Source organism: Amphiprion ocellaris, chromosome 1 (assembly GCF_022539595.1).
Source record: "Amphiprion ocellaris isolate individual 3 ecotype Okinawa chromosome 1, ASM2253959v1, whole genome shotgun sequence".
NCBI lineage: Eukaryota > Metazoa > Chordata > Actinopteri > Pomacentridae > Amphiprion > Amphiprion ocellaris.
The window spans coordinates 7661311-7688219 of NC_072766.1; the positions used below are offsets into that span (position 1 = coordinate 7661311).

The 26909-nt window shown below is 38.2% G+C and overlaps 1 protein-coding gene across 2 annotated transcripts in view; it reads right to left on the reverse strand.

Moving 5' to 3' along the window:
* The window catches only part of gpc6a (glypican 6a), a 178415-nt gene that overhangs the window by 135362 nt on the left and 16144 nt on the right, over positions 1–26909 (reverse strand). For both annotated transcript variants that reach the window (XM_055010745.1, XM_055010740.1), the window contains exon 2: positions 12359–12517. In XM_055010745.1, the coding sequence (XP_054866720.1) occupies positions 12359–12517 (159 nt within the window). The remainder of the gene's footprint in view (positions 1–12358; positions 12518–26909) is intronic.

A 26909-nucleotide genomic window follows, 5' to 3' on the forward strand; every position in this document is an offset into this window, starting at 1 on the left:
GCTATCCATCAGCTATACCTGCTTCATCCTGTACACAGTGGAGAGGAGCGAGAGGCGGGGTGGGCAGGTCACCAGTTCATCACAGGGATAACGAAAAGAAACAGAGAACCATGCATGCTCGTATAATCACCAATTCACCTGCCATGCATGTCTTTTGACTGTGAGAGGAAGCCAGAGAACCCAAAGAAAACCCACACAGGCACTGGGAGAACACGCAAACTCCCCACAGAAAGGCCTCAATGAGCAGTTTCAAAACCAGAACCTTCTTGCTGTGAGGCAGCAGTGTTAAGCACTGTCACAACATGCCACCCTACAACAGTCACCAGGCTTTCATAGCTGCTCATCATTTCTGCTTGAGACCAGCAGCTTAATGCCACATTAGCTGCTTCTAGCACAAGACTACACAAATCTCAAACTGGACTGATTGCAGTTGGGTTGCAGTGTGCATTATAGGTGCAATGTTTTAACTTGAAAGAAGAAAGCATGAAATAAAAGAGCCTCTCTTTTGTTCTACTGCATTGTTTCTAATACATTTTTAAGAGTCCATCATGAGTTTGACAATATTCTAGGTGTGTAACGCTACATTAGAGTTCTCTTTTAAGCTTACAGGTGAAATTATAGCTTATACTTTCTAAAAAGGTAATTATGTCTTCTGATGTTACTTCTGGAAAAAAATATGACCTCCTCCACTACAAAAAACTGCAAGAAACACTTTGCTTTCACAATGCATTGTTGCATATATGCATACTAACTATAATACAATGATACCTCCCAAGCAGTGTTACAAAAAGCAAAATGCAGTGGCCTTCCAATCTAATGACACTGTGTGAGCCATTATCCTACCAATGCAATCTTGTAATTAACTCAGAGAAGTAAACTACAAAGTAGCTACCAACTTAACCACTTAAAAACTTGGCTCGCTACCAAAACTCGGGTAGTAAAGCCACAGTTCCTCTTGTCTGTTCAGTTAATTATATTGACAAAAGCCACCTTTGCTGAGGGCATCTCTTTGTCTTCCAAGATCTGACACAGAGTTCAGCGTCGAGAAGCGCTGGAGAAGTCAATTAGCAAGGCTCAGAAAATCAAAGTGATTTTCTCCCACGGATGATATTCACACCCGTTGAATAGCAAGGAGCAAATTGGCTGCACACGCCATTACATTACTGTGACCCCGTGGATAAGCAGCTTTGTCTCAACCTGGTTGTTGGAGTGCCTCTCCCCATGAAAGCTTCCATGCAGAGCTTTGTCAGACTAATCCATCCTGCAGAGTGTTTCCTGCGAGGATACAGAGGTTCTCAGAAAGAGGAAAAAAAATGTGTGTATTGTTAATTTATGTCCTTGTTACTGTGTCATTTATAAAGGGAGGTTAACTTTTGTCGGCAAGAGCAGCACAACAACCACGAATCAGACACTCCAGCTGGGGTCAGACATTTCACATTTGCACACTGAAAGGTAAAGTCTTCAATTCTGGAGACAGATTGTTGATATTTAGGTAGTTACTGCATATATATAGTTAGCATGTGCCAGATTTACCAACACTCTTGCCTTTCCCCATGTCCTGTGCACAAACATGAATTTGCACAGGGCATCTGGATTAGTGTCGTGTGGTTTGGTTCAAGGATGAGCACAAACACAAAATATCTTTTCAGTGCGAAAACAGAACAGACAGCTAGCGAACCGTGTGGAGATGTTCACTGAATTTGACCAGAAAGTGCATTGGATTAGAATCACTGACTCCACCTTTAAGGATGTTGAATGAGAATATTGTCCTCCTTACATTTATATGTATGATAGGACTGCAAATCTTTTAAGGCATTTAGGGCAGGCATGCGGAAGAATAAGTTTTGTCATCCCAGATATGCAAAACTGCAAGTATTTCAAAGAAAGCAGACAAACAACATCAAGCTCACATACTGAATTCCTGTTTTGATGTTAAAAATTTGATTTGATGATACCAACTGCTGGTCAAGAACATGTTTTCTCTTTGGGACAGCTCGCTGTGCTATACAGTCGTTAGCCAGAACCCGATTATTTGACTCTACATTGAAATAAAGCCACAAAACATCTTTCATTATTTCTCAGCTTTACCATTTTGTTGTACTCGGCTGGAAGCGAGGCATGGGCTTAGCATGCTGTAGGCATGTGCGGATTTTGTGATTGTACTACTGCTCCAACAAATTTTGAAAATTACTGTACATCTCTGGATAATGGACCAACTTATTACTAGACTATTTCCTAACAACAAGTCTTCAAAAGAGGCAATATGTTCACTTCTTTTGTGTCACATACAAAGGTGTTGTAACTTTTATGACAATGTCCACAATTGAATCCCACACTGTTCATCTGCTGTAAACACTCATAAAAGAGTCAGTTACAATATGTTCAATTCAGTTAAGCACATATCTCCGGACTTGATGCACAAACATGGTCCAGTTCTGTTTCTGTGTGCAAACAAACCAAATTCCTGCTGCCTCAGAACATTGTGTAAATGCTCCTATATATACTATAGGTACTATATGTATAAAAGCACCACTGATGTAGCCAGTATTCTGGCTACATCAGTGGTGCTGAAATTCACATATTCACCAAAAAGAACAAGCAGACAGAGTAAACAAAGCAAAATTCACGACAAATTTAATAGATACACCAGTAGAATAGATAAGTGCAGACTGTGCAGCAGAAAGTATTTCAAGCAGATAAAAATGCAAGAACAATCACTGCCTTTCCTTTTAGCACTGCTGATGTCAAATCACTCCGGCTGTAATTTATACGTGAGGCCCGACATGCCAATTATTCACTGTCACATCGCAAGTGAATACTAAACTAAAATTATGGCAACCTCACGGTCACCACATTCAGTCAGTTTTGAATGATGCATGGAAATCAAAAGGAAATGAAACAGTGGGGATCTACGAGGGAAGCATATCGGCACCTTTTGCATGAGGGGGGTCCCATTTTTCATCTGCCCCAGTAGACAGCATGATCTAAGCTGTAGCCCGAGCAAACTCAATATACAGAGGATGGGATTTTTTGTAAGTGAGTTTCCACAGTGTGTTTCAATATCTGACACAAAGTTTAAATGTAATAAATATATAGGAAAGAAGAATCACATTGCACCAAGCCAGTGGATTTCCTTCCTTCCTTTTTTTTTTTTTTTGCTACAGCAGCTTGTGGAAAGGCAGTGCCTCTCATAGCCTCTCCTTGAAGCTCACCGGTGGGACAGAGTTAACAGTGCCCAGGCCATACAGAGCCATCCATCCTGAAGTACAAAAGTGACACCGGACTGCAGCCTGTGCCAGATGATGGAGGCTGCCACCAACTCTGAGCTAAAGTACCGCTGGACAGACCCCATTCCCTCAGTCCTCAGAGATTTACAGTCTTCCTGACATTCACTGAGGATAACACAGGGACACCAAAACAGAGGTTATTTATTTATGAACGTTTCCTGGAACTGCATGTCCACATGGTTTTAGATTTAATTAGAAATGGACGTGTGACTGTCACTGAGGTTTCAACTGTTGGGGGTTAAATCAATGTATGCCCTGTCCTCACCAGTATCCTGCCCTGGGTGTAATTTAGTGTCATCTCCTGTGTAATGAAGGTCCTGCACCATCAGACGGTTACCAAGTCCTGCAGTGTCCTCTGTGTCCTGTACATTTGTTTTATGTCCTGTGCAATGTGTCCTGCACCAGGAGGTGCAAAGTTCACAGTCATGGTGTCATGGTTTCTTCCATTTTTTTCCTCATTAAAGTTTTTCTGGAGCAGGAGGCGACTCAGTGGTTAAATGGTTACGGCACATCCCACACAAAGCATCATTTCACTGCTTTCTCTGCTATATTTCCTGTCGTTTTTACAACTCATATCAAATAAAGCCAATAAAATCTCTAAAACAATAACAAAAAAATAAAGTTTTTCTGGTGCAGTTTTTATTTAAATCAAGGGTCTAGGATGTTATTTACTGTATAAGTAAAATCCCTCTAGGAAAATTTGTGATTTATTTGCATATTTTACATAAAAATAAAGTTCTTCAAAGTTTATAAACATTTAGCCTTTTCTGTAGCATAATTTATATATAATACTGGCAATTTGATGTGATCTGTTTTGTTTCTGCTCCTCATGTGATGGAGCAGCTTTTTTTTAATGAGTGTCCCATTTTTTTGTCCTTTCACACAGGTCATGGAATGCACTTACCGTATTTTCGCGACCATATGGCGCACTTAAAAGTCTTAAATTTTCTCCAAAATAGACGGAGCGCCTTATAAAGCGGTGCGCCTTATGTGTGCACCGAGCTCCAAAATGTGTAAATGTTATTGTGTGACTTTGATCAGCGCTCTGCTTGACTGACTGAGAGCATTTCCTGCTGACACGCTGCTTATATAGAGAAAAGGCGGACGTGACAGAGAACAGCATGAGAACGTTAAAGGGGGAAGTGTGGGCGTGAAAGAAGACGCTAAAGACACGCCCCCAGTTGGTATATAGTGCCGGTATGTGCATTATGCAAAACAACATGGGTTTGGCGTCACCGTCCCTGTTGATCTGTGACTCCATGCGCGTCCATCTCACAGCCGCTGTGAAAAACCAAGTGCAGCAAATGAACTCGGAGCTTGCTATCATTCCGGGAGGCTTGACGAAGGAACTCCAACCGCTGGACATCGGTGTAAACAGGGCGTTCAAAGTGAAGTTGCGAACGGCGTGGGAGCGATGGATGACAGATGGCGAACACAGTTTTACTTTTCGGATACAGAAGATGAGGATTTTGATGGATTTGTGAATGAGGATTGATCAAAAAACAACGTCAAAACATTGCTAAATACTTCAATAAAGTACAACTGAACTCAGTTTAGCTTCCGCTGCCTTTTTTAAAACACACGCTAGCATGCATGTTTTAAGCTAGTACAGGTATGTTTTACCATGCACGCGCTCTATAATCCGGTGCGCCTTATGTATGTGTTAAATACAGAAATAGCACCCGGAACTGAGACTGCGCCTTTTAATACGGTGCGCCTTATGGTCGCGAAAATACGGTAACTGGTTATTTTAAAGGTTTACAGTTTGTAATATATGCAGAGTCTTGCCAGCAAAACAACTAGCAGGTCAATAACTTGAAGAGAATGAATTACAATCCATAGGATATGAGGAACAAATTATTAGTTGTTAGACTTGGAGTGTATTTGGAGAGTAGCACACACAGAATCATAACCCTTACTGCCACCTGGGTTTATATCCCGTTTCAGTACAATCCTCGTAACAAAATGCTGCACTTCTTAGCTCTGTAACTTTGCAGTTTATCTTTACTTTCTGGAACTTGTGGCTGAGGCTAAAAAATATGGCAACATTTGTGAGTTAGCAGGAAGAGCTTTAGATTTTCACTCTTGTTTATCTTTCTATTAATGAATCAATTACATGTTAATAATTTAAATTCTAACCGTAAATAAAGAAATTAGTGGAGTACGATTACATACCAAGAGAATAGATACATTTTTGCTCAGTATAAGTTCACCCTATGAATTCTCACAGTTTACCTCAGCCAAATTAGCTGCCAGCTGGCCACAGCAGCCAAACTTTCAATCAGACTACAATGTCTAAAATGGGGCCAAATCTCATCAGAATCTTGCACTGTGTACCAAGCGTAACCCCCTTTATCAATTTATTCATAGTATAAATTAATAATGCTGGCTATTATATTATGCACAAAGGATAATGAGAATTACAAATCAGTCCACAAACTCAAGCACTCAGTTTGCAACAGTGGAGCATGTGTGTGGAGTAATTAACTGTGTTCAAGCTATCACTCAAGTTTGCAGAAGCAAAGCAAACAACATGGTAAATTGAGGAATATTAAGGATGATCTGTCTTTTTTTCCCTTGTTTTTGGTGAAATACCCGTTCACTTTCTTTAATATATTATAACGCTTATAATGACAAAACTGGTGATTATAATTCTACTTCATAACTTCAGAGCTGAAGTGGGGCAAGTATAGTATAATGAGGACCTTTGAGATCCTGTTTTGATGTAACCATTTGATGTCAGCCATGAATTGTGGGCATTTTCACATTTTTACTTGGTAAGTACTTCAATGAATGTCAAACATGAATAATAAATGTAAAGAATCTGAGTTTGTGATGTTGGGGGGGAAATTGGTAGATTACCAGAGGTTTTATATATCCATAGACAGTATGAGAACAGAAATGGCCTTGGAAACACTTTGCAAGGCAACATTTTTGAAGTTGGAGCATTTGCCGTGTCGTGTTTAGTCCCCGTCTCCCACGTGAAACTACAACATAAGCTTGAATTTGACGAACCTCATGGGAAAAATGCCTAGTTGTCAACAAACTGAAATAAATGAATACAGCTTATAAAAGCCACATTCCAAAACAACTACCAACAGCACGGAGGTGACAACACCAGAGTCTCCTCTGTGAAGCAGAGTGAAAGATTTTCTTTAGAGAAGGAGACACAAAGAGATGCTGTGATGAAGAAAGGGACAGTCTATCACTATGTCAGTCTTTTGAGACCGAACCTCCCTGCCTGTAAATCAGCAAAGCATATTTTACTTTTCATTCCAACATAAAAGCAATTTATTATTTACTATTTCATTGGCAAAACATCTCATTTTAAGGCTGTGGAGATAGCATTTATTTGAATACATCTCCTCAGAACAGTGTAATAGATGGAGGCACCTACTTGTTACATTTAGGTCAAAAACATTTTTAATAGAATGGTTGCGTCAAGTTAAATGTCACTATTTAATACAGTTAATAGAAAATACCTTGTTAATTTACATCTGAATTCATTACTATTGCTTATTGAAGACTTTAGTTGTTTGAAGGACTCCTGGCTTCACCAAATGCACCAATCAGAAGTATTCACAAATGTAAATGGTTGCTTAATTGGATAAGAAAGATCCAAAACATTTGACAAATCACCAGTTGTAATATGAAAAAGGTTGCTCGTAATTATTTTGGTTTTGGTTTAGAGAGGAGCAAATGCGTCTCAGTTGAAGGGAAACTAGTAGACTTTAGTCCATGAGACACTGCTGTTGAGATAATAAGTTACACCACGTTGGTTCACATCTTTCCCTCTGTTGTTTTTAATGAGGCCGATTCTGAAGTGTACTTTTGACGGTGACTCATCACTCTCCGGTTTCTCATCAAAGCTGTGTTTTGTCCTCGCATTGCTTTAAAGGGGGGCTATCATGCACAGGACCAATGTGTTGACGAGAGTAAATTATTTTAGCTCCACTTCCTGTTATTTCAGGCATAAAAAAAATTGTGCCTCATGCTTCATCTTCAAATTCTTAGCCTTGTACACAAACAACTTCAATGCACTAAACAATTAATGTAAAAATTATCAAGATAATTAAATCATGAGGCCAGAAAACGCAGAGCCAGCTGCTCTGCTTGTCTCTATCTGCCCACAGAAGATGGACTCTTTATTGTTTTTTCCTTTTAAAAGCCTAATGAGACATTTTTTCTTACATCTAAGCCACATCACCTGGATATAAAATGCTACGGATAAAGAAGAAATCTGTGAAATACAATACTGGAGTGATGTTTTCTCCCTGTGTGTTTGCCAGCTTACACAGCCCAGTAGGAGCTTGTGAATTTGCAGAGACGACGGATTAGAGAGAATGGCCTGTTGTGTTCGAGTCAGCCTTGGTTTAGGTGGTGTGTGAATAAGGCATTGTTGAAGTGAATGAGGGACACTGCGGCTCTCACTGTTCAGCAGAGACGCTCTACTGAGGCAGGATCAAAGAACTCAGTCAACCAAGACTGCTGCTCAATGCAGACTTTACTCAACCAACCACACACACTAATCTCTCGCCGAGGTCTTGTGAGAGAAAAGAAAGGCATCAACCAAACCGAATCTAATGAGCATCTACCATACAGAAGGAGTAAATGACAAACAGAAGGGTAATACTGGAGATACAGACAAGCCAAACGGCTGTCCAGTTCTGTTTTTCTACCTCTTACACTCCCATAGACCTGCCAAAGATTTACAGAGACACACTGCTGAATTGCACTGATATAAAATGGTAACCAAGATATGTTAGTTAAGGTAACGGTGCAAAGTAAAATAATGCCATACTATATAATTTCCTCTAATAAAAGATGAAATACTGTAGTTTTAAGTGGAACAAAATGATAGACTGAATTCTCATTAAGTGAGGAACTTTTATATATCTTACAGCTATTTAAGGAGAAAGTTAAGTGAGAAGTCTTTTCAGAACATCGTTTGCAGTATTTTTGAATATTTCTATCAATTTCTACGAGAAGGAGTTGTTTTTAAAACTCACTATATACAAAAACACAATTAGGTTAATTTGTCAAGGCCAACCTCCATCAACTCATTTTAACATTAGCGTCGTATTAACAAGATTCATAAGCATGAGGTAAATAAGTCTGCAAATCTTGTTTTCTAAACAGGCCACAGTGTGCTCATTTAAAGGTTCATATAAGGTTCAAAAAGCACATTATTCTTTTCATGCTGCACATTGCCACAGCGCCTCTTTTCACCCTCAATCTGAAACACTCTGTTCCTGTCTCTTTAAGGATACACTCCCAAAAAGCCAAGTCTATTCTGATTTATGAGCCAATTCAACAAAAACGAAGCAAAACAACACTGGTTATGTACACATTCAAACCACAGACAGTATTTCCTATGGTTTGAACCAGACTTGCAGCCCAAACAAAGTAATACTCCAGCAGAAGTGGGCACATTACACAATACAAAAATGTATGTTTTTAATTACTATTTTCAAAATCACTTGCTTGGTTACCATTTATTTTAGTACATGTGTACACGTGCTAAAATATATCAAGGAACAAAAAATCTAAGCTGAGCTCAAGTTGCATTATAACACAAAGGGCAGCATGGAAAATACAGTAACCTGCATGCAGTCTTTGTTTATTGTTTTTTAAATCCTTGCCACAAAATTATCACAAATTCTAATGGTTCTTAAGCATTGCAATTTTGAGACGGTTCTGACCTGTGGGCAGACAATCAAACCAAATGTTTTCTAAGTGTCTGGGTAGTGTCTGACCTAGAGAGTCAACTATCATGGAGGACACTTATGACTGACTAACATTAACGCTTGTCTGTGAGCCTGCTTGTTAGCTTGTTAAAACAAGCTTTGTTTTAATCATTTTTATTTCCCCTGATCACAACTGATCAAGAATAATTTATGTTAAATAAATCATAAAGCACGTTTCTGTTTTATAGTACTGATTTGGATTTACAAACAAGTAGATGGTTTGGTCATTGGATTGGTCATGGTGGTAAAAGATTCAAGGCCCAGCCATACATACCTACCAGTGTTTGAGATTCATGACGCTGGCTGACTGATTTTTTCCATAAATTATTTCTAAAATGAATTTTTTCCAAAAATAGTAGCATTTTAGCTATGTAATCTAGATCAGAAATAAAAGAGATGGTGAAAAAAAGACATGTTCAGTGGCTACAAACCACGATGTACAGCGGTTTCAGTCTCAAATCACTTGACTGAGCATGAGACACCTTTTATCATGGTTCATCCACTGCAATTAATCTTTAACAGATTTGATGTGACTCTTTCCTCCTCTGCCTCTTCCTCAGATTCAGCCTCTCTCTCTTTTTCTCAGTGCCTCTCCAGCTTTCTCTCCCTCTCTCTCTCATGCACACACACACATAAATACTGCAAATATTTATCTCATTTCTTGTCCTTAATTCAGGTTACCTCAGGGCATCTACAGAAGCCACAGAAGACAACACTACCATACTCAGAGAATATTAAATCCTGTTGGGACTATAACTGTACGAATCCAAAGAAATGCAGAGCTGCAGCACTGCAAAGTTGGTTATGAGTTTCTCTTTCCACACTGTGCATCAGTTGGACTGGAATGTGACCGGACTTTAAGTCTCACCGGCAGAATATCAGGCATACAGAGAGAGGAGGTAAAAGAGTCCTCAGCCAGATGATTGGACATTCAGAAAACCCAAACCTTAATTCTAGTATGCAACAGTCATTTATGGCTTCAGGATTGCTCAATAATGCATCAAAACCCACAGGCCTCCAGGGGAAGCAGTCAGTAATCAAAAAGTAAGTTAAGGTTTTCATAATAGGGCCCTATAAATAACTGGGGACAGAAATGAGGGCATGTAAAATTGATGAGGGATGATTCAAACCCCACGAGGTGGATGGAGTTTAATGCAAGGAGAAGGGATGTGATGTTGAGTGTCCCGGCAATATGGGCATATGTAGAAGACGGAGCTGCACAAGTGATTTGTGTCACTGGTGCGACTATATAAACGTGCTGATATATAGTGCAGGAATTGTTCTAGAGGCAACATCGCTGAAACGGTGCTATTAATGTAGAAACACTTCAGCCTTTTAAAGTATTTTAGTGCACTTTCTGTCAGTCTTGCAAAGATTGTATGACCCATGGCTACCAATTAGGTTTTTACAGAAGAAGAGCTCCGTCTTTTTTTATACTGTGAATTATTGGCTCTCTCTACTTCCGTGCATTACATCCGCTCATCAGCAAAGTCTTAAAACACAGTGTTGCCTGATTTTCTTGTATATGTGAAGGTCACGTTCTTATTGTTATTGCATGGAATCCATACTAAGTGATCAATAAATTCTATACTTTTTAAAAAAGACTCAGTGTCTACTGTCTACAAACAAAACCAAGTTTTTTTCATTTAACTGGTCTTTTGTTACAAACATTTCATTCAGACAACACATTTGATCCAAGTTTGTCGTGAAATTATCATTAATGGTGACAACTGATATATCCTGGCATTTTCTTTTTAATTCTCATTTTGTTCACAGCCATGTAAATGCAGCAATTTATAGGGATACACGGCGATATTCAAATTCTACAATCAAGCACTGAAAAACATCTCTTGCCAGTCCTTCAGTCAGAGCCTGAAAAAATACACTAATAAATGAATCTTGCCAATCGAAACAATACCAATTGAAATCTTACTGTGCTGTTGCTCCAGGGACATGCAAGTATTGTTCACAGTTGACTGCCAACTAGTCAGATGGATCATTGAACACTTGGCAGTGACAAATTTGAAAGGAACTATCCTTGATGTTTTTTGGCCAGGTGAGACATCACTCTCTCTTATCCCAGCTATACTGTAGTCTCTAGTTCAATCACACAGCTTTCAGTCTGAATCACATGAGGAGAAAATTAGAATTAAAGCCTCATGGTTGTGTGTCTTTACAGCCAGTTTACATCTATGTCTGTCCAGTCCTGGCTTTTGGATTTGGGGTTGTAAGTATCCTGTTATCATCTGTGTTCATTTTTGTCATAATTAGTGTTTGGATTATGGTTAATATTATATATTTTTTGAAGTCACAGCAAATTTTAAATTTGAACTCTAACTAGATTTAGTCAAAGTGGTCAGTTATGGCAGATAAGAAGAATCTACCTCAAGGCATTCCAGTATCTTTTACCCTGCCTCTGGCCTCAGCTGTTGCTGGAGTGGAGGCATAAAAGTGTATTTTAGACGTGTGAGCAAAGACCACAGAAATGTCCTGACTCAAGATTTGTCAGTTCTTGTTTTGTACTGAAGGTCCTGCATTCCGTCTCCCACTGGCACACAGACATTACAGAATCACAGAAGTCTCTGAGGAAACATTTACAGATCTTTCAGTCACAAAAGGGTCAAGGCTAAAATTCACTGATCTTTTTTATAAAACAGCATGTACCAAAACTGTGATATTTACTCTTTGCCGATCAAAACCAGGCATTCGATGTCATTCGCTGGAACTGAGCTGAACCTGACAGACTTTGCATTTACACAAAAAGACTGAATGATAACTAAGGCAACTTTGATGCAGCGAAGTGACATCACTTTTATACACAGGTTTGCTTTCAAGTATGTAGAATGACAATATTTTCTACCACAAAGCCACATTAATGTCATTCTGTACTGCTGCTCACACTGGTTAGGTGAGGACAAGTAGCACAAAGCACTAAGCAAGCCTCTTTCTTGTTTTGTTTGCTTTTTTGATTGTCAGTTCATTAGAAAGTCATACGGTGGGTGTCTGTTAGTGGGAAAGCACAGAGATGATAGCAAGCTACACATCATCCCTGTGGATGAAGAAAACTTTAGCAAAAAGCACCAGAGTGAAGAAGTCAAAATTGAAAAGGAGACTCCAGAACAACTTCAAAACCAATTTGCCCATATCTTATTAATACCAGTCATAGTAATTATTAATCACATAACAGTAGTCTGTATTTACAAGTTTGACAGTGCTTGTCTGGAGTATATTCAGCTTGGAGAAGTGGTGCTAGATACCAATTTATATGTATCCCAATCCCTGCATGTTGAACAGACGAAATGAATCCATGTACTGGAAACTCACCATCAAACTTTTTATGCCTGGAGACAAATGTCGTCCTCATATTGTGGCTACTCTCCTCCACCAAATTCTCAAATTCCAGTTTGCTCTGCTGGTTGAGTTTGTCCTCCATCTCAGACGTGCAGCAGGTGTATCCCTGAGGACAGACACGCAGGTGCTCACCTGACGATGACAGAGACACAGAGTGCTGTTTTTAAACACATCATTGCCACAGGAGTCGGATATTTCAAAAGGCTGTGCCGAGTCTTTGATCAAAAGTCTCCTGTGATTTTTGGGATTCTCATCACTGTGGCTATCAAAGAGAGACAGACCATAACAAACGGGCATGGATAATATTTGCCAGTCACCTGTCATCACGTGAAACAGAGAGTAACTTTGATACAGCAGTGTCTGCACCTCATGCAGGGTTTTCCTTAAAATCACAGACTGATAGGGCAGTAACGACAGTTTGGCTTTAATAAATCAGTGTTACATAATGTAGAACTGTAATTTGGGAGTAGAAAGTCAAGTCAATTGTATTTATAAAAGTCAGTATCTTAAATTTGGTGCAAGGGGCTTTTCTATATGGCAAACATTTAGCTATGACATCAGCCAAAACATTTTTAAAAAGTAAATAATTATTTTAATTTGCATTTAAAATCATTTAATTAAAGATAAATAAAGTTTTATCTTATCTTATAAATAGATATTTGGCAACCTGTAGGCAGCAAAACCAGCTGTAAACAGCACAGTGACATATCTTACCACACCTTAAAAAACAATTGTTAACATCAATAACAACATCAATAATTTACACATCCACCAGATATCAAATAATCTTAGAATCCATTTGAAGTTGTGGTTCTGGACATTTAGCTCTGAAAAAGGTTGTTTCAGGTACTAAATGCAAAACAACGTTTGCCAGCTAACTGGCAACTGTGTCTAGCTGTTGAGTAACTAGCGTTTTTAGTCTTTTTTCTCTAAAAAGGTCCTGAAAACAATGCTGACGAGAGTGGAGACACTGAGCCAAAACTGTAAATTTGCAGGAGAGAAAGCTGAGAGATGAAAAACACGTCACATGTAGAACAGCAGAGTTGACCGTTTTTCCTGGATTCATCACTGCAAGAGGCCACTTTAACTTTACAGTCTCATTTAAAATGTTGCTGAATAAAATGATTAGTGCAGCTTTAAGCAGGAATGTTTAAATTACAGAATCAGTTTTTGATACCACGGCTTATGTACTCGAGTAACAACATCAATCTAAACTTTAAGATATTAACTCACAATTTAAGAAAAGTATCAAGTAAAACTGATGATACCTGCAGGTCTCACTGGAGGTCAGTTGGGGAATAATTGTTAATCACATACTGTATAAAGTCTCACAAAAAAAGTGAAAGTTTACAGATCCTTGGACTCTTGACTGTCTGTATGTGATGCAGTGTGGAAGCCTCAATTGAAATGTGTTGAAATAAAAAAAGAACTAAACTGTGAAATGTGTCTGGTGAATAAGAGGAAATAGATTTAATGCAAGGAAAGTTCCAACAAGTGTTTTAAAATCGCTTTGAATGTCTATAGACGTTTAAATCAATTCGACATCGAAACATCTTTTGGTCCACAAAAAAGTGTGTATATTACAGTATAAATCTGCCCAAGAATCTGTCTGCATGAATCAGACGGAAATGTTGATTCTATGGGAGTGTGTAATTTGCCAAATTTGGTGAGTTCACAGTCAAGATTATTTGAAATATGAGAAAAAGTAAAAACTATACGTCTCTGTCTTTTGGGGAAAAAAGATTCTGAAGAAAGATGAAATAAAAAATTCATCTCCAAAGCAATAAAGCACAACATTATCTGACAGAAACCAGGCTTAACTCACCACACATTTAACACAATCTACCTCCGATCACAGTGATGGCAGCATCATAAGCCAGTGTGCAGGGACCAGGAGACATGTGAGATTAGAGAGAATGATGATTTAAATCGACACAATGGACAGATTCCTGAAGCAAAGCTAGTGACAGTGCTGACGCTTTCTGATTGACTCTATATACGTTCAAACAGTGAAAGGATAAAAAGCAAAAATGAATGCTGCAAGAAATGTAAAGACTTCTATCAAACAATCTCATCTGAGCAGAGATTTACAGAGTGTTCTCACCGACAAGAAAACCCAACTTCACCAAGCTTGACTGAATCCGTCAACAGATGAGGTATAGAAAAGACTATCAGTTGCTTCTGAAAAATGTAGCTTACTTAGTATTTGGTATTGATTGACAAAAACTCTCACTTTGACCAGTTCTGAAGTTTGATAAAGTCCTTCTCTGGTCATTGATTAAACTCCTAAAAAATGTAACTTCATGTATGAAAATTCTATATTTAGAAGTTTTTTTTTCTCCATGAAAATATTTCTTTCATAACCTAAAACAAATTAGATGTAATTGTAAACTATTGCTTCCACTAGAATGTGCAGATCTATAAGGTCCCCTCCAGATCAGCTGCAGCTGGAGCACACCAGCTTACCTGTGACTTTGCTCAAACAGCTGCAAAACCATCTTCTCACTTTGAACCATTAATGCCAGATTATAAAACCAACAAAGCAGCAAACAAATTCATACTCAAGTCGTTTTTCAATGATTCGGTAAAATTAAACAACGCCAGAGTACCCTGTTGCCAAAAATATGTTCATTTCCACACTGATAACACGTTTCCCTCCAAATGATGATGATGAGATTAAAAATACTTTACCTCACAGATTGCTTTTCCTGGTAAATAAAGCTCTTTGGTGTAAAGTCTAAGAGTTCTTAATGGAGCAGATGGGAATTTATGAGAAGGGCTTCATCAAGACAGAAACTAGCAAAGAAATAAAAGGTCAGTGTTGTGGTGGCTGTTAAACACCAAAAATACACTAGTCAGAACCAGCGTTAATTTTATTAACAAAAACTATTATGTAAAAATAATAATAATAATAATAATAATAATAATAATGATAACAATTGAAAATGAAAACCGGAACTTAAATGTTCAACACACACACTTGATCAGTAAAAATTTCTTACCTCAAAATTTCTTATCTTTTGTTCAGTAGATTTATCCACTTGATCTCTTATTGTTTTTTGTAAGAAAGTAACTTACAATACGGTAATTTTATGAGCCTGTCAGTAGTACTAAATACATTACCAGTTCTTGAAGAAAACAAATTATGAACTAAACTCAGTGACAATTAGATAAGAAATAGCAACGAAAGCTGAGACAAACTAAGAACATGCAGGCAGCACATTTATACATTAGATAAACTAATATTAATGCAGCAATTTTAACATTATTTTCAGTAAGATGTCTTTCATATTATCATCAGAAGGAATTAATACATTCCATCTAAATTGTCCTTCAGATGTTCACTAAAAAAATGCTGCTGAATAACTGTAATAAGGGTTTCCAACTATTTACCGCCTCCTCTTCAGGTGAACAACAGACAGTAGACATTACTGTAGAGCACAAGTGGGTGAATCATCTTCTGGAAGAAGGTGCATGTTTGGAAATGATAACGCTAACAGGATTTTCTGAAGAAACCCTGTCTGTTGTTGCAGACCAGAGGGACATAGGTAGGGAGGCTTTTCTATTAACCTGGCGATAAACATCCTGGCAACCATGCGGAAAGACGACGACAGCTGTGGTCGTCAAATTGCAAAATGGTTGTAAAATGGCAAAAAAGTCACTGATGAAAATGAGACTAAAATATTTTTAGTTTTTGGTTGGCTAGTAAGAATACATTTTTGTGAACATTAAAACTAAATCCAAAATTGCCACTAGTCAGAATGTGTATTTTCACCTGTTTGTCTTGCTACAGCAACAACCGTGGAACTAGCCTTTCTGTTTTTTTTTCCTAAAGAAGGTAGCATTTGTGCAAACTCTTTGGAAAATCAGTGACTTATTATAGATATGCATTAAATCATTTTCTGCACACATGGCGTATTATATCTGCTCTGTCACTAACAGCATCAGACATCATTATTAGACATTTAAAAAAAAAAACATAGTTTGGCCAGCAGTCACATAAAAGATTAGAATTTTTCCAGTTCTACCTATTAAGATTTGAGGAAGAGGAAGATGAAATGGATGTCGCTAAGGGATTGGCAAACAACGGATCCAGATTGTGTGACTTTTTTGAGGAATCCCACAACAGTACACAATGCAGGCACTGGCAGGCACACTGCATGCATATACAGTAAGCTATAGATGAGGGAGCTGTGCATGGATAATGAAACAAGGAAGATGCAGTATGGACGTGCTTTGCACTCTCAAATGTGCTTAATCCTTAATCAGTCCTGAGAGAGGCACCAAGCTACAGTAATGAGGTGCACCATCAACAGTTCAACACAAACCCAGTTCTCCAGAGTAAAGCACAAACCTCCTGGCCACAGAATCCAAACTCTCTAACACGCAGAATTAGCTGAAATGCAGCAGTCGATTTCTATTTGGTGGTTCTTTAAGGCTCTTTTGTTTCCCTATTAAACGGCGGCGTTGTAATGTTTTAACAAAGCCACAGCAGGCTTCAACTGTCACACATGATTGCCACCATGTGAAGTATCACAGTATGAAAATCTTTGTTCCAAGCTAAGATCAGTTTTAACACATGCCTGGAGAGGAAATAATATTGTGCCGGGTGCAGACTATGAACTAAGTGTGAAATATTGGTGAAGTTTCATTAGATGAACTAAAAGTGTTTGTGTTGTATCAGCTATGCTCTCATTCACAGAAATATACCATCATCAAAGAATCAGTGTAGTTCAACATATCTGAACACAGTTTTGTTTTAGAGGAAAATGTATACATTGAGGAGTCACAGGATTTTTAATGCTGACTTGAGGTCAGTTTTAACTGTCATCAGTTGATTGGAAAATATTGAAGAAAACTCCTGATTTCAGCTGACAGGTAGACAATGTTTTCCAGGATCTAAAACTGTAAGGGTAGAAACTGTGCCCAAGTCAGAGTTTGGCACAAGAGGATATATTCATAATGATGTATACTTTTGGGAAAATGACATTTTCTCGCTGCATTCCGAAACCATGTGACCCTGAGTTAAGTCGGTTTCGATTTAAAGTTTCTGTTGATGCTATAAATGGAGTTATCTTCTCAAAGAAGGTGAACAAGCACTGTTGACCATAAAAGGTTGGTAAAAAAAGAAAAATCAGTAAAGGGCACGAGCTGTCCATAAGTATGAATGACAGCTGAAAGAATTCTGTGGTGTTTTTAGCTTCAATAGGTTGTGCTCCGCTCTATTCATCTCTAAGGCTTGTTTTTGCACAAACACATAATTTGGCATATCCAGCTACTTTCCTGTTTTGAAAAGTCATGAGGCTGCTGTTACATAAACCAACATAAAACAGGACTTTGTGAGAGCAGCAGGCACAAGTGTGAGTTGCATGTTTATGATGCTGTGACTTTGACTTTGTCTCATGTTATTTCTTCTGTATTTGGCTGCTTTCCACAATACAGATACCAAAATAAACAGTAAAATATAAATAACACCAAAATAACGTAGCGACAACAACAAACCAGATTTTTTTGGCACAGACAACTTTGCAGCACATTTTCCTGCCATGTTTTCAAAATTTTGAGCTCTGTTCCAGATGAACTAAACAAACAGAAATATCTTCCATAGTGAACTTAGAAACTAATCATCCCAAAATCTAGATGGGATTTTGGCCCAGTGGACCACATCGGTCCTGTTCTAGATGGTTGCTTTGCACCCAAGATGGAATTTGAAACCACACTCTAATAAACCGCTTGCTCTTGAGACCAAACTTGTACACGGATTTTGTGTGAAACTTTTAAGACTTAATACCAACAGCACCAAGAAAACTGGAGAGATAGGGATAGATGTAACATAAAAGATGGCTGTTTGATTGAATGGAAAGCACAAGTCCCGTAGCAATGAAAATACAATAACAAAGATGAAAAAAATTAATCATTTGTAAGTGTGCTTGTGATTGGTCCAGAGTCTAAATTAATCAAGGCCTCTTAAACTACAAATAGTGTTGCAGACAAGGCCGCCTAATCCAAGACCGAGTCATGACCAAGACCAGAGTCTACTGAGACCAGGACTTTTAGAGACACCAGATCAAAACCACCAAGACCAAGACAGGAAATGACTAACAATGAAATGTGGAAATGCAAACCATTGCATTGCACCACCGAAACTTGTTCCCTGAAAGACACAGGGTGCACATGTAGCTAGCATGTACACCGATTAGCTTCAACATTAAGACCATCTGGCCCATATTATGTTGCTGCCCGAAATACGGTCAAACAGCTCCGACTAATCATGGCATCTGGCACAAGGATGTTTGCAGAGGATATTTTGGGTGCTGTGTTGTGCAGGTTGGGGCTCTAGTTAACACAACTCTAACACAATTCACGGACACCCAATCAAATTAGAATGTAGAGACTTTTGAGGCCCTGTCAACACTTTGGGTCTTGGTCATTGTCCTCGAGCCTTTCTTGAGCAGTATTTTTGCAGTGTGGCAGGGCGCATTATCCCGTTTAGAGATGTGGCTGCCATCAGAGAGCATGTTCAGTCTGTACCAATTTTTAGGTGGTTGCTATGTGTCAAAGTATCATCCACATTAATGCCAGTTTTGCAAGCACCACTTAGACTTAGCTTTCTTTATGCTTCCTTTCTAAGTGCTGATCAAAGTTTGGTGTGATCTCAGCCACCTCTCAGTAAGTACTGCATTACAAATCTCACATATTGCTGTGTTTTAGTACATCTGTTTGTGGCTTCAGTGGCAAAATTAGATATTTTTCTCGATTTGGCTGACATCTCCTTCCAGATAATCACAATGTGTTCTCTTGTCTCCCACATTCATTTTCTTGGAGAGAGTGTAAAGGGGGGCAAGGAGGGGTGGCATCAGTGAACAATAACAAAAATTTCAGTTGGTTCCAAGACAAGAATGAGTAAAGTGATCTGAAGACTTAGACTGACACAAAAGACAAAGCTATTTAAATGAACTATGAATAGAATCAGTATTCTACTTTAGCAATCCACATATATCTCAAAGCCATTACATTTTATACCTGCTATAAAGAGTAGATTGTCCAACTGTTGCAAAATATTCAAATAAGTATGTATATATACACACACACACACACACACACACACACACACACACACGTATATATGTATATATATATATGTGTATATATATACACATATATACATATATATGTGTATATATATGTGTGTGTGTGTGTGTGTGTATATATATATACACACACACACACACACACACACACACACACACACACACACACACACACACACATAATTAAGATACACCAAAGGTCCTACAATTGCATCCTTTCCATTTTGGTATCTATAATAAAAGAACTTTGTGTGTATATTAAAATAATGAAATTTGGAATCTCATTCACTGAGAGAACTAAATCAACTTCTAATTAATAAAACCCTGCTTATAGGACTGCAGTCTTAATAACGGATTTTGACAAAATAGAGCTGTTAGCAGGTGGAGCACTGAGAGAGACAATAAGAAGCCAAACTGAACAGTGTTTTGTAGTTAACGGTACTGATGGTTGCAGGTGAAGAGGGGCAAGTGGGAAGTTGGGAACAATCCCAATGCACGGCCAAGACATCTGTTAAACCAGCTTGCCAAGAGGATGCTCCAACTGAAATTTTCACTGCTGCTGAAACTTTTGCACATTGACTGAAAAAAAAACTTAAAGTGGGTCTATACTTTTGACTCATACTCATTTGATAGTGCATTGTGTCTGCCAGGCTAAATTTTTTGACAACACAACAGACAAAGGATAAAATGCAAGCATATAGTCTGACTTCACTGAATGAGCAGCAGAGGAAAGCATGCTGTATAGCCTGAGGTGACAAGACCCACAGAAGTGCCAGTATATAATAAAAAAAGAGAGAGATACACCTTCTATATCAGATTTTTCCTACAGAGAGAGAAGCCTGCTTCCATTAAGATAAAAAACAACACAGCTGTATCATAAGCTTTAGGTCTGGCACGTCCGCCCACATTCATGACTCATTAGAGCCCTGACATGATCACGAATTCATGGATCAGCATAAACACATACATAATACATTATTTACTCACAGGTTTATCTGAGTTACAAGCAAGTGGTTATGTAATCACCGTGGAAAAAAGCACAGATAAAGGCTGCCACTCATTTGTTTAACCTGGTCCAGCTTGCTAATGTACCACTCTGTCCTTGCAGCTGCCTCAAACGCAGATGTCAGAAGCTGCACATCTTTCAGGGTGCGCTGATCAGAGATTTAAAATGTATGTAATTACAGAAAGCGAGATAATTAAGGACAAATGCTAATCTTCTTTGGGGATTTTACAGCGAAATGTTCTGGCATTAGCTCAAATGTTTCTCAGTCAAAAAGAAGTGAGGCATAAGAAATATTGTTTGGCTTACAAATGCAATCACACGCTAGTTGTTTTGTTCTGTGTCTTTGATGCACAGATGTGTTTGGTTCGTCTGGATCGCTATCTTCGTAAGCTCCAAAGCATGATTGAAGCGTAGCATTGTAATTAGGTGAAACTGCTGACTGTAGTTTCAAGGAACGCTCACACAGGCTGCCTTAACGCTGATGAATGGTTGGAGGAAAAAAAAAAGGTGGTGAGAGATGCCCCGTTTGACACATGCAATCAGCCACACTGACACAGTTGCTCTCACAGAAATCAAAGTTCCCCGAACCTATTAGAAATGTTGCTTTGAGGTTATTATATGTGATATGTATGTTTTAACCAACCAAGTGTTCTCATCTGATAACTAACAAAGTCAGCAATATATAGGTCATCAGGAGAAGGTGGATGGACCTGAAGGTATGATCATGCAGAGATTAAAGAACTAATATCGTATGGTGTGCTTTTTTCCGCATGTGCCTTGTATTTAGCGTCAGTCCCCTTTGGCTTCACATCCCTTGATGTTTAAGAAGCATGTGCTCAGAATGTTTGAGGCTTCATATGCAGGCCCATACTGCTATCATGTATAATGGGCAGGCAAAAGGGATGGCACATTTCTTATCCTTTCTAACAGTGGTTCATTAAAATTGGCAGCGGAGTCCACAGTTTGTTACACGGCCACGTGATGTTAGAGCGCAGATCTGAGTTTAGAAGCACCTCAGATGCACTGAAGTGAAGAACCGCGACTGAAGTTTTGATCAGGATGTACAAGATAACCTCACAACAAACACAGAGATTGTTCTTCACACTACACTACCTGCAAACACTCTCTTCATTAGAGAGATCAAACTAATGACAGCAGCATAAGTAGCTCCTTTAATAATGCCATTCTTAGTGGGGTTTCTGACATATCGTCGCCACTTTCATTACTTTGAAAGCATATTATTCGTTCGAAATTTTAGCATATTGACACATATATCTTTACCAAAGTAAATATATATATATATATATATATATATATATATGTGCACAGTAAATAGAACCAGTACGTGCCACTATCGATCAAGGCACAAACTAATTTTTAGTGAACTTTTAGTAGTTAAATCAGCTGTAGGTAAGATAATGCACTGAGTTGATAAAAACTCTGATAAACTCAGCTCAGATTTACCTACTTCAACTGATATCATGTAATCATACTAAAATCCTCAATAAGTAGCTCGCTCCTCTTAGTTAATCACAATAATCTCCCAAAAAAGAAGCTTAACTGGTAAGAGGACTGTCCTTGCCCCATATTAATTGTTGATTTTTTAAAAAATATATTCAATAGTTCTAAATTTTAATTAGTATATGCAGCATTTCTCTGAAAAGCTGTGGATATAACACTAGACAAGCTCACTTTGTTAATTCACTTAGGTTTTGACTCATACAAAAGGATGAGGAGGCCGTACATGATTGTGTTTTCTTTCCACACAGTACCACTAAAGAATGTAAGCAGAAATAGGGGCTTCATAAAAAAAGAATTTAAAACTGAAAAGCATTTAAAGCAATGTTACCCTTTACTGAGAAGAGGAAAAACAAAGTACTGCCAAAGAAAAACCTTCTTATGTATTGTATTGTAGAAGGAGTTGAGAAGACTGAAAGGCATGCTGGCATGTTTACTTAGCCATGATGCTGGAATGTTTTTCTCTACTTTTAATACAGAAAGAATATAAACAGAGGCAAAAAATAACAAGCACAAAAGGGAGAAAATGAAACAAAAAATGTCTTTTCAAGGACTAAGGCAGATGCACTTTAAAATCTTCAGGTAAAGAAAACAGTAGACGCTTGTATACAAGGACAGACATGCAACCCTAAATGCTGTATCTCCAGTAATTGATCTACTTGGTCTTCTGCTAAACAGCTGCCAGCAGGTGGGTCTCTACACCGTGTTGTTGTGCTATAGGTGTGGAACCTCGATAGTAATAGAGCGCCGACTTGAATTCTGATTAGTCTCAGTCACTTTGCCAACTCATGATAAGCCTTCAAAGGACACCCCGAGGATAAATCTTCAAAGGTGAAGTTAAGGAGGTCCTACGGCATCCACTTCAACATACTGTTGAGGGAGGATTTGATGCCACAATCAAAATGAAACACTGCTGCACTATTATTCTTTGTCACAGCTGAGGCTTTTGTCTATAAACTGAGAACTGACCTCTTGGGTCATTGTTTTCTGCTTGTAAATGGGCAGAAGAAATACATGCTTCATTAACCTAATATATAAACATATAAATATTGTTGACACAGCTGCAGACAGAAGATAAAATAATGACTTGAGACAGAAAATGTCTCAAACAGTGCATTAGACTGTCTGAGTTTTCAGAACAAAAACATCTCAATCTAATGTTAATGAAACATCACATGGACAGCTGTACACTGCACAATGTCTAAGTGATGATCCCATTAAAATAAAGGGTATAATTTATAAAAGTTGGAACTTTTCAATACAATTTGGTTGAAATTGACGACAAGATAACTTTTCTTGGCTCAGCTGGGACTCATAAATTCCAGTTAAATCCTCATGTTTGACTGAAGTCTGGGTGGCATGATGACAAAGGACCAGGAAGGGACTCTAGGCAGTTTGGTACCACATTTCCTGTCTGAAATTCCACTTTTACAGTATTTTATCTGTTAAATTCTTCAATTTTTTCCGACTAGATGCATTTCTTCCAGTTCTAATACAAGATATTGTGTAGCTTGATGATCTAAACTGTAAGGTGGCAGGTAATTCCTGGTGGGTTTTATTAGCTACTTCACACTGCACTTTTACATCCAGACTGTGGAGGTCAGACAGAAGTGTCACATTAGTGTTATTTCCTCCAAACATCTCGGCTTCCGCTGTCAGTGTAAATGCGCTCAGCTCCACAGAGTAATGGCAGTGGCACGTAAGAGTGCAACATATTCATTAGTTGCTAGAAGATATAAAGAAACTGAATTTCTTGTATATTTAAAAGCCACATGACTAAGAAATGCCCAAGGTTAAGTTCAAGTCCAATAACATTACCATAGCTCACATCAAGGATTGATCCAGAAGGGTTCATCATTAAATGATACGTACTGTAGAGGAGCAGGCTGATCCATAATCTTCTACTTGGGTGATTTAAAATGCTAAAGAGACTTCTTTTTTTTAAATCTCCATAACTATAAACATATGTTGCAGGGAAATGTGAAAGCTCCAGAATATTTCAGGACAGCTGTGGGAAAAGAGTGGGTTCGATGCCCATGGAGGGTCTCATGCCAGACTAACTCCCAAAAGCATTCATTAGTCTACCTGGCCAAAGGGCAAACTGCATATGGGCCGTGCCATCTGGTACATCCCTTGACCACTGTTGCCAACATTTATAAAGTGAGGACAGTCTCGCCAGTGCTCCGTGCCAAACAAGCCAATAGATCATGAAGTCAAGAGAGAAAAATGTATAATTCAGCCATGCTGAAAATTCATAAAAAAGATGTAGTCATGCAGTAAATGAAATTAATTGCTGCAGCTTGTGGCAGCATCTATTGTACTCTGAGTGGGTGAGATTTAATCCAAGTTTGCTCCCCTGAAAATAATTTACTAGAAAGAATCTAAAAGCGTACTCCATACAGTAGGTATTATGCAAGTGACCCACATCTAGAGTGAGATCAGGATTTGTTTTTATCTCATTGCAGGATATCTTTGAATGCTGCCTGTTAGTGGGGTTTTCACACCACAGCAGAGCCACACTCAATAACTGGGAAGCACCATCTTGAATGAATCACATTTATTATCATTGATCTACCACCAGATTCCCGCTCCACTCTCATTCAGAACTGCCTCTGGAATATCGCCTCTTCACTGCTCTCAGCCCGGCTGCCACAAAGCACCAGTGTGCAGAAAGACTCATTGCCTTCAAATGAGGGCACAGAACTAAACCGGTTCCTGCTCTTGACATTTCAATTCACCAGCTGAGTTTACTCAAGCTGGGTCTCCTATGATATCCATAATTCAATTTATGATTTTTTTAACTTAGTTTTCTATTTTTTTAGCACTGATTCAGTTTAAATCCATCGCTATCATTACTACACAGCTTTACATAGCTGGAGGTGCCTTGTTATCCTGCACTCAGACAGAGCCTAAGCATTATCAAACCCAGACAAAAACCCTGGAAGGCTTTGCATTGTTTCAATACAATAGCAATAAAATAGTGTGAAATCGGTGTTTCTTTCAATACCTGTGAATGAAGAATAATTGTACAGCATTTTATACTAAAATGTACTCTTGTTAACTTTGTTACCTTTTAGCCTACCGCATTCATATCATGTCACTGTTATATCTTCAGCTTCAGTGTGTGTAATTTCTCAATAGAAATGTCAACATGTAACATATTGATGCATTACTTTGTGACAAATGTTTTTTTTATCTTCTTTTAAAACAGTTAAATGAACATCTGACTGATGATTTTGATCATTTGTGAGATGAGTTGGAAGACATCCACTACTGCCAACTGTTCTACTAATAATTTCCATTGTGAATTGTGTAGGGTTGGATGATGTGACCATTCCAATTAGTTTCCTGTCAGAGCATTTGCCAAACAATTTATACCCTTGGAATTAAAATCTTACTGTTAATTCAGTGGTTTGTAGCGATTGCTGGCAAATTTGCAACTGGATGAAGAAGGCTTGTTTACATAGGTGGTGGTTTTTTTGGGTACATATTTGCAAGGTATTTCATTTACTAAAGCAGCTAAATACAGTCATTCATGTCTGGCGGTTTGGATTTTCCAGAAAATGTACAATAGTATAAGATAATATACAGAGATTTTGGAAATTTCATTTAGTACATTTACCATGAAAATTAAATATATTCATATAATCCACCACTAAACATTCCCTTAACAACTAAAGGAAACATTTCATAATGTCTTCATACAGTATAACACCATAAAATGGGATAACGTACAATCCAGCTATGTGGGCATATGCATATTATTGCATTTGTTCATAATATTACTATTAGTATTGTTGTTGTTATAGTACCACAAACTACTAGAAATCCCAAACTCTTTAAAACTCTTTTTAAAAGGCCTGAGACAGTTACTTCTGAAGAGCAGCACCGTTTCTCAACTAAAAGGTCATCCAAGTTATTAAAAAGTGGCAAAAATGTTGGTTTTTCCTGACAAATTCTGTGGCAATTGACTCCAGGCTGAAGACAACTACACCGGCAAAGTCAAGAATTTCTGTTAAAAGGGCAGTTTCCCGACAGTGCTGATCACAGTCTTTCTACTTTCTTTCTGAGTCTCTACTCTCTTTAGACTAAATGGCTCCAGCCAAGTTCAGCACACTGGACAGTAATAGCTAAAAGGCCACCAGAGCCTCAGCTCCCTGTGGAAGGTTGACACCTCTATCTTTGAGATCTATTGACTCAGGTACAGCTTAGGTCCCCCTCTCACATCTGGGCCATGACTGCCCTTTCTTTATTTGGGCTTCAACACATTTAAAGGGCCCTTTATTCAACTGACATGACCAACATTAGAGGGTAGAAGGGATCTGGATGCAAACACAATTAAACGTTGCTGAATGATGGAAGACTGTATAAATACTCTACATGAAAGAGGTGAAAAAACAGCTTTAAGCAAAATGAGCTACTGTTGTGAGGCTCAATACTCCAGATGATATGTTTAAAATCAGCATTATGATGGATTCCTGCAATCAAAGGCATTCTGGATGCAATGGGGCCTGCAAACCCATCTCAACCGTATTTAAAATGCAGGGTAAAAGTAGGCTACCAACTGTTAGATGATTCTCTGGGTACTTTTCATTTTCTAAGATAAACTGCATCACGTACTTTATCACCTTTTGCAGTCCAGTCTGCTTGAAACTGTTTAGTTCAGAAATGAAAGCACCAGCTTGTGATTTGTAGCCCTTCTAACTGCAATATTGCTCATCTAGAAATAACTGGAGGTAACTGACAATATTGGTGTTCCTAAAGACTTTATATTGCAATATTAAATGAAAAACCTAGAGAAGTGGGTTTTCTTTTTGAAAAAAAAAAAAAAACAGATTTCATTCTATAGCAAGGCAGTTTACTTACCAGGATGGTAAAAGGAAACTCTAAAAACTCAAATCAGCAAAGT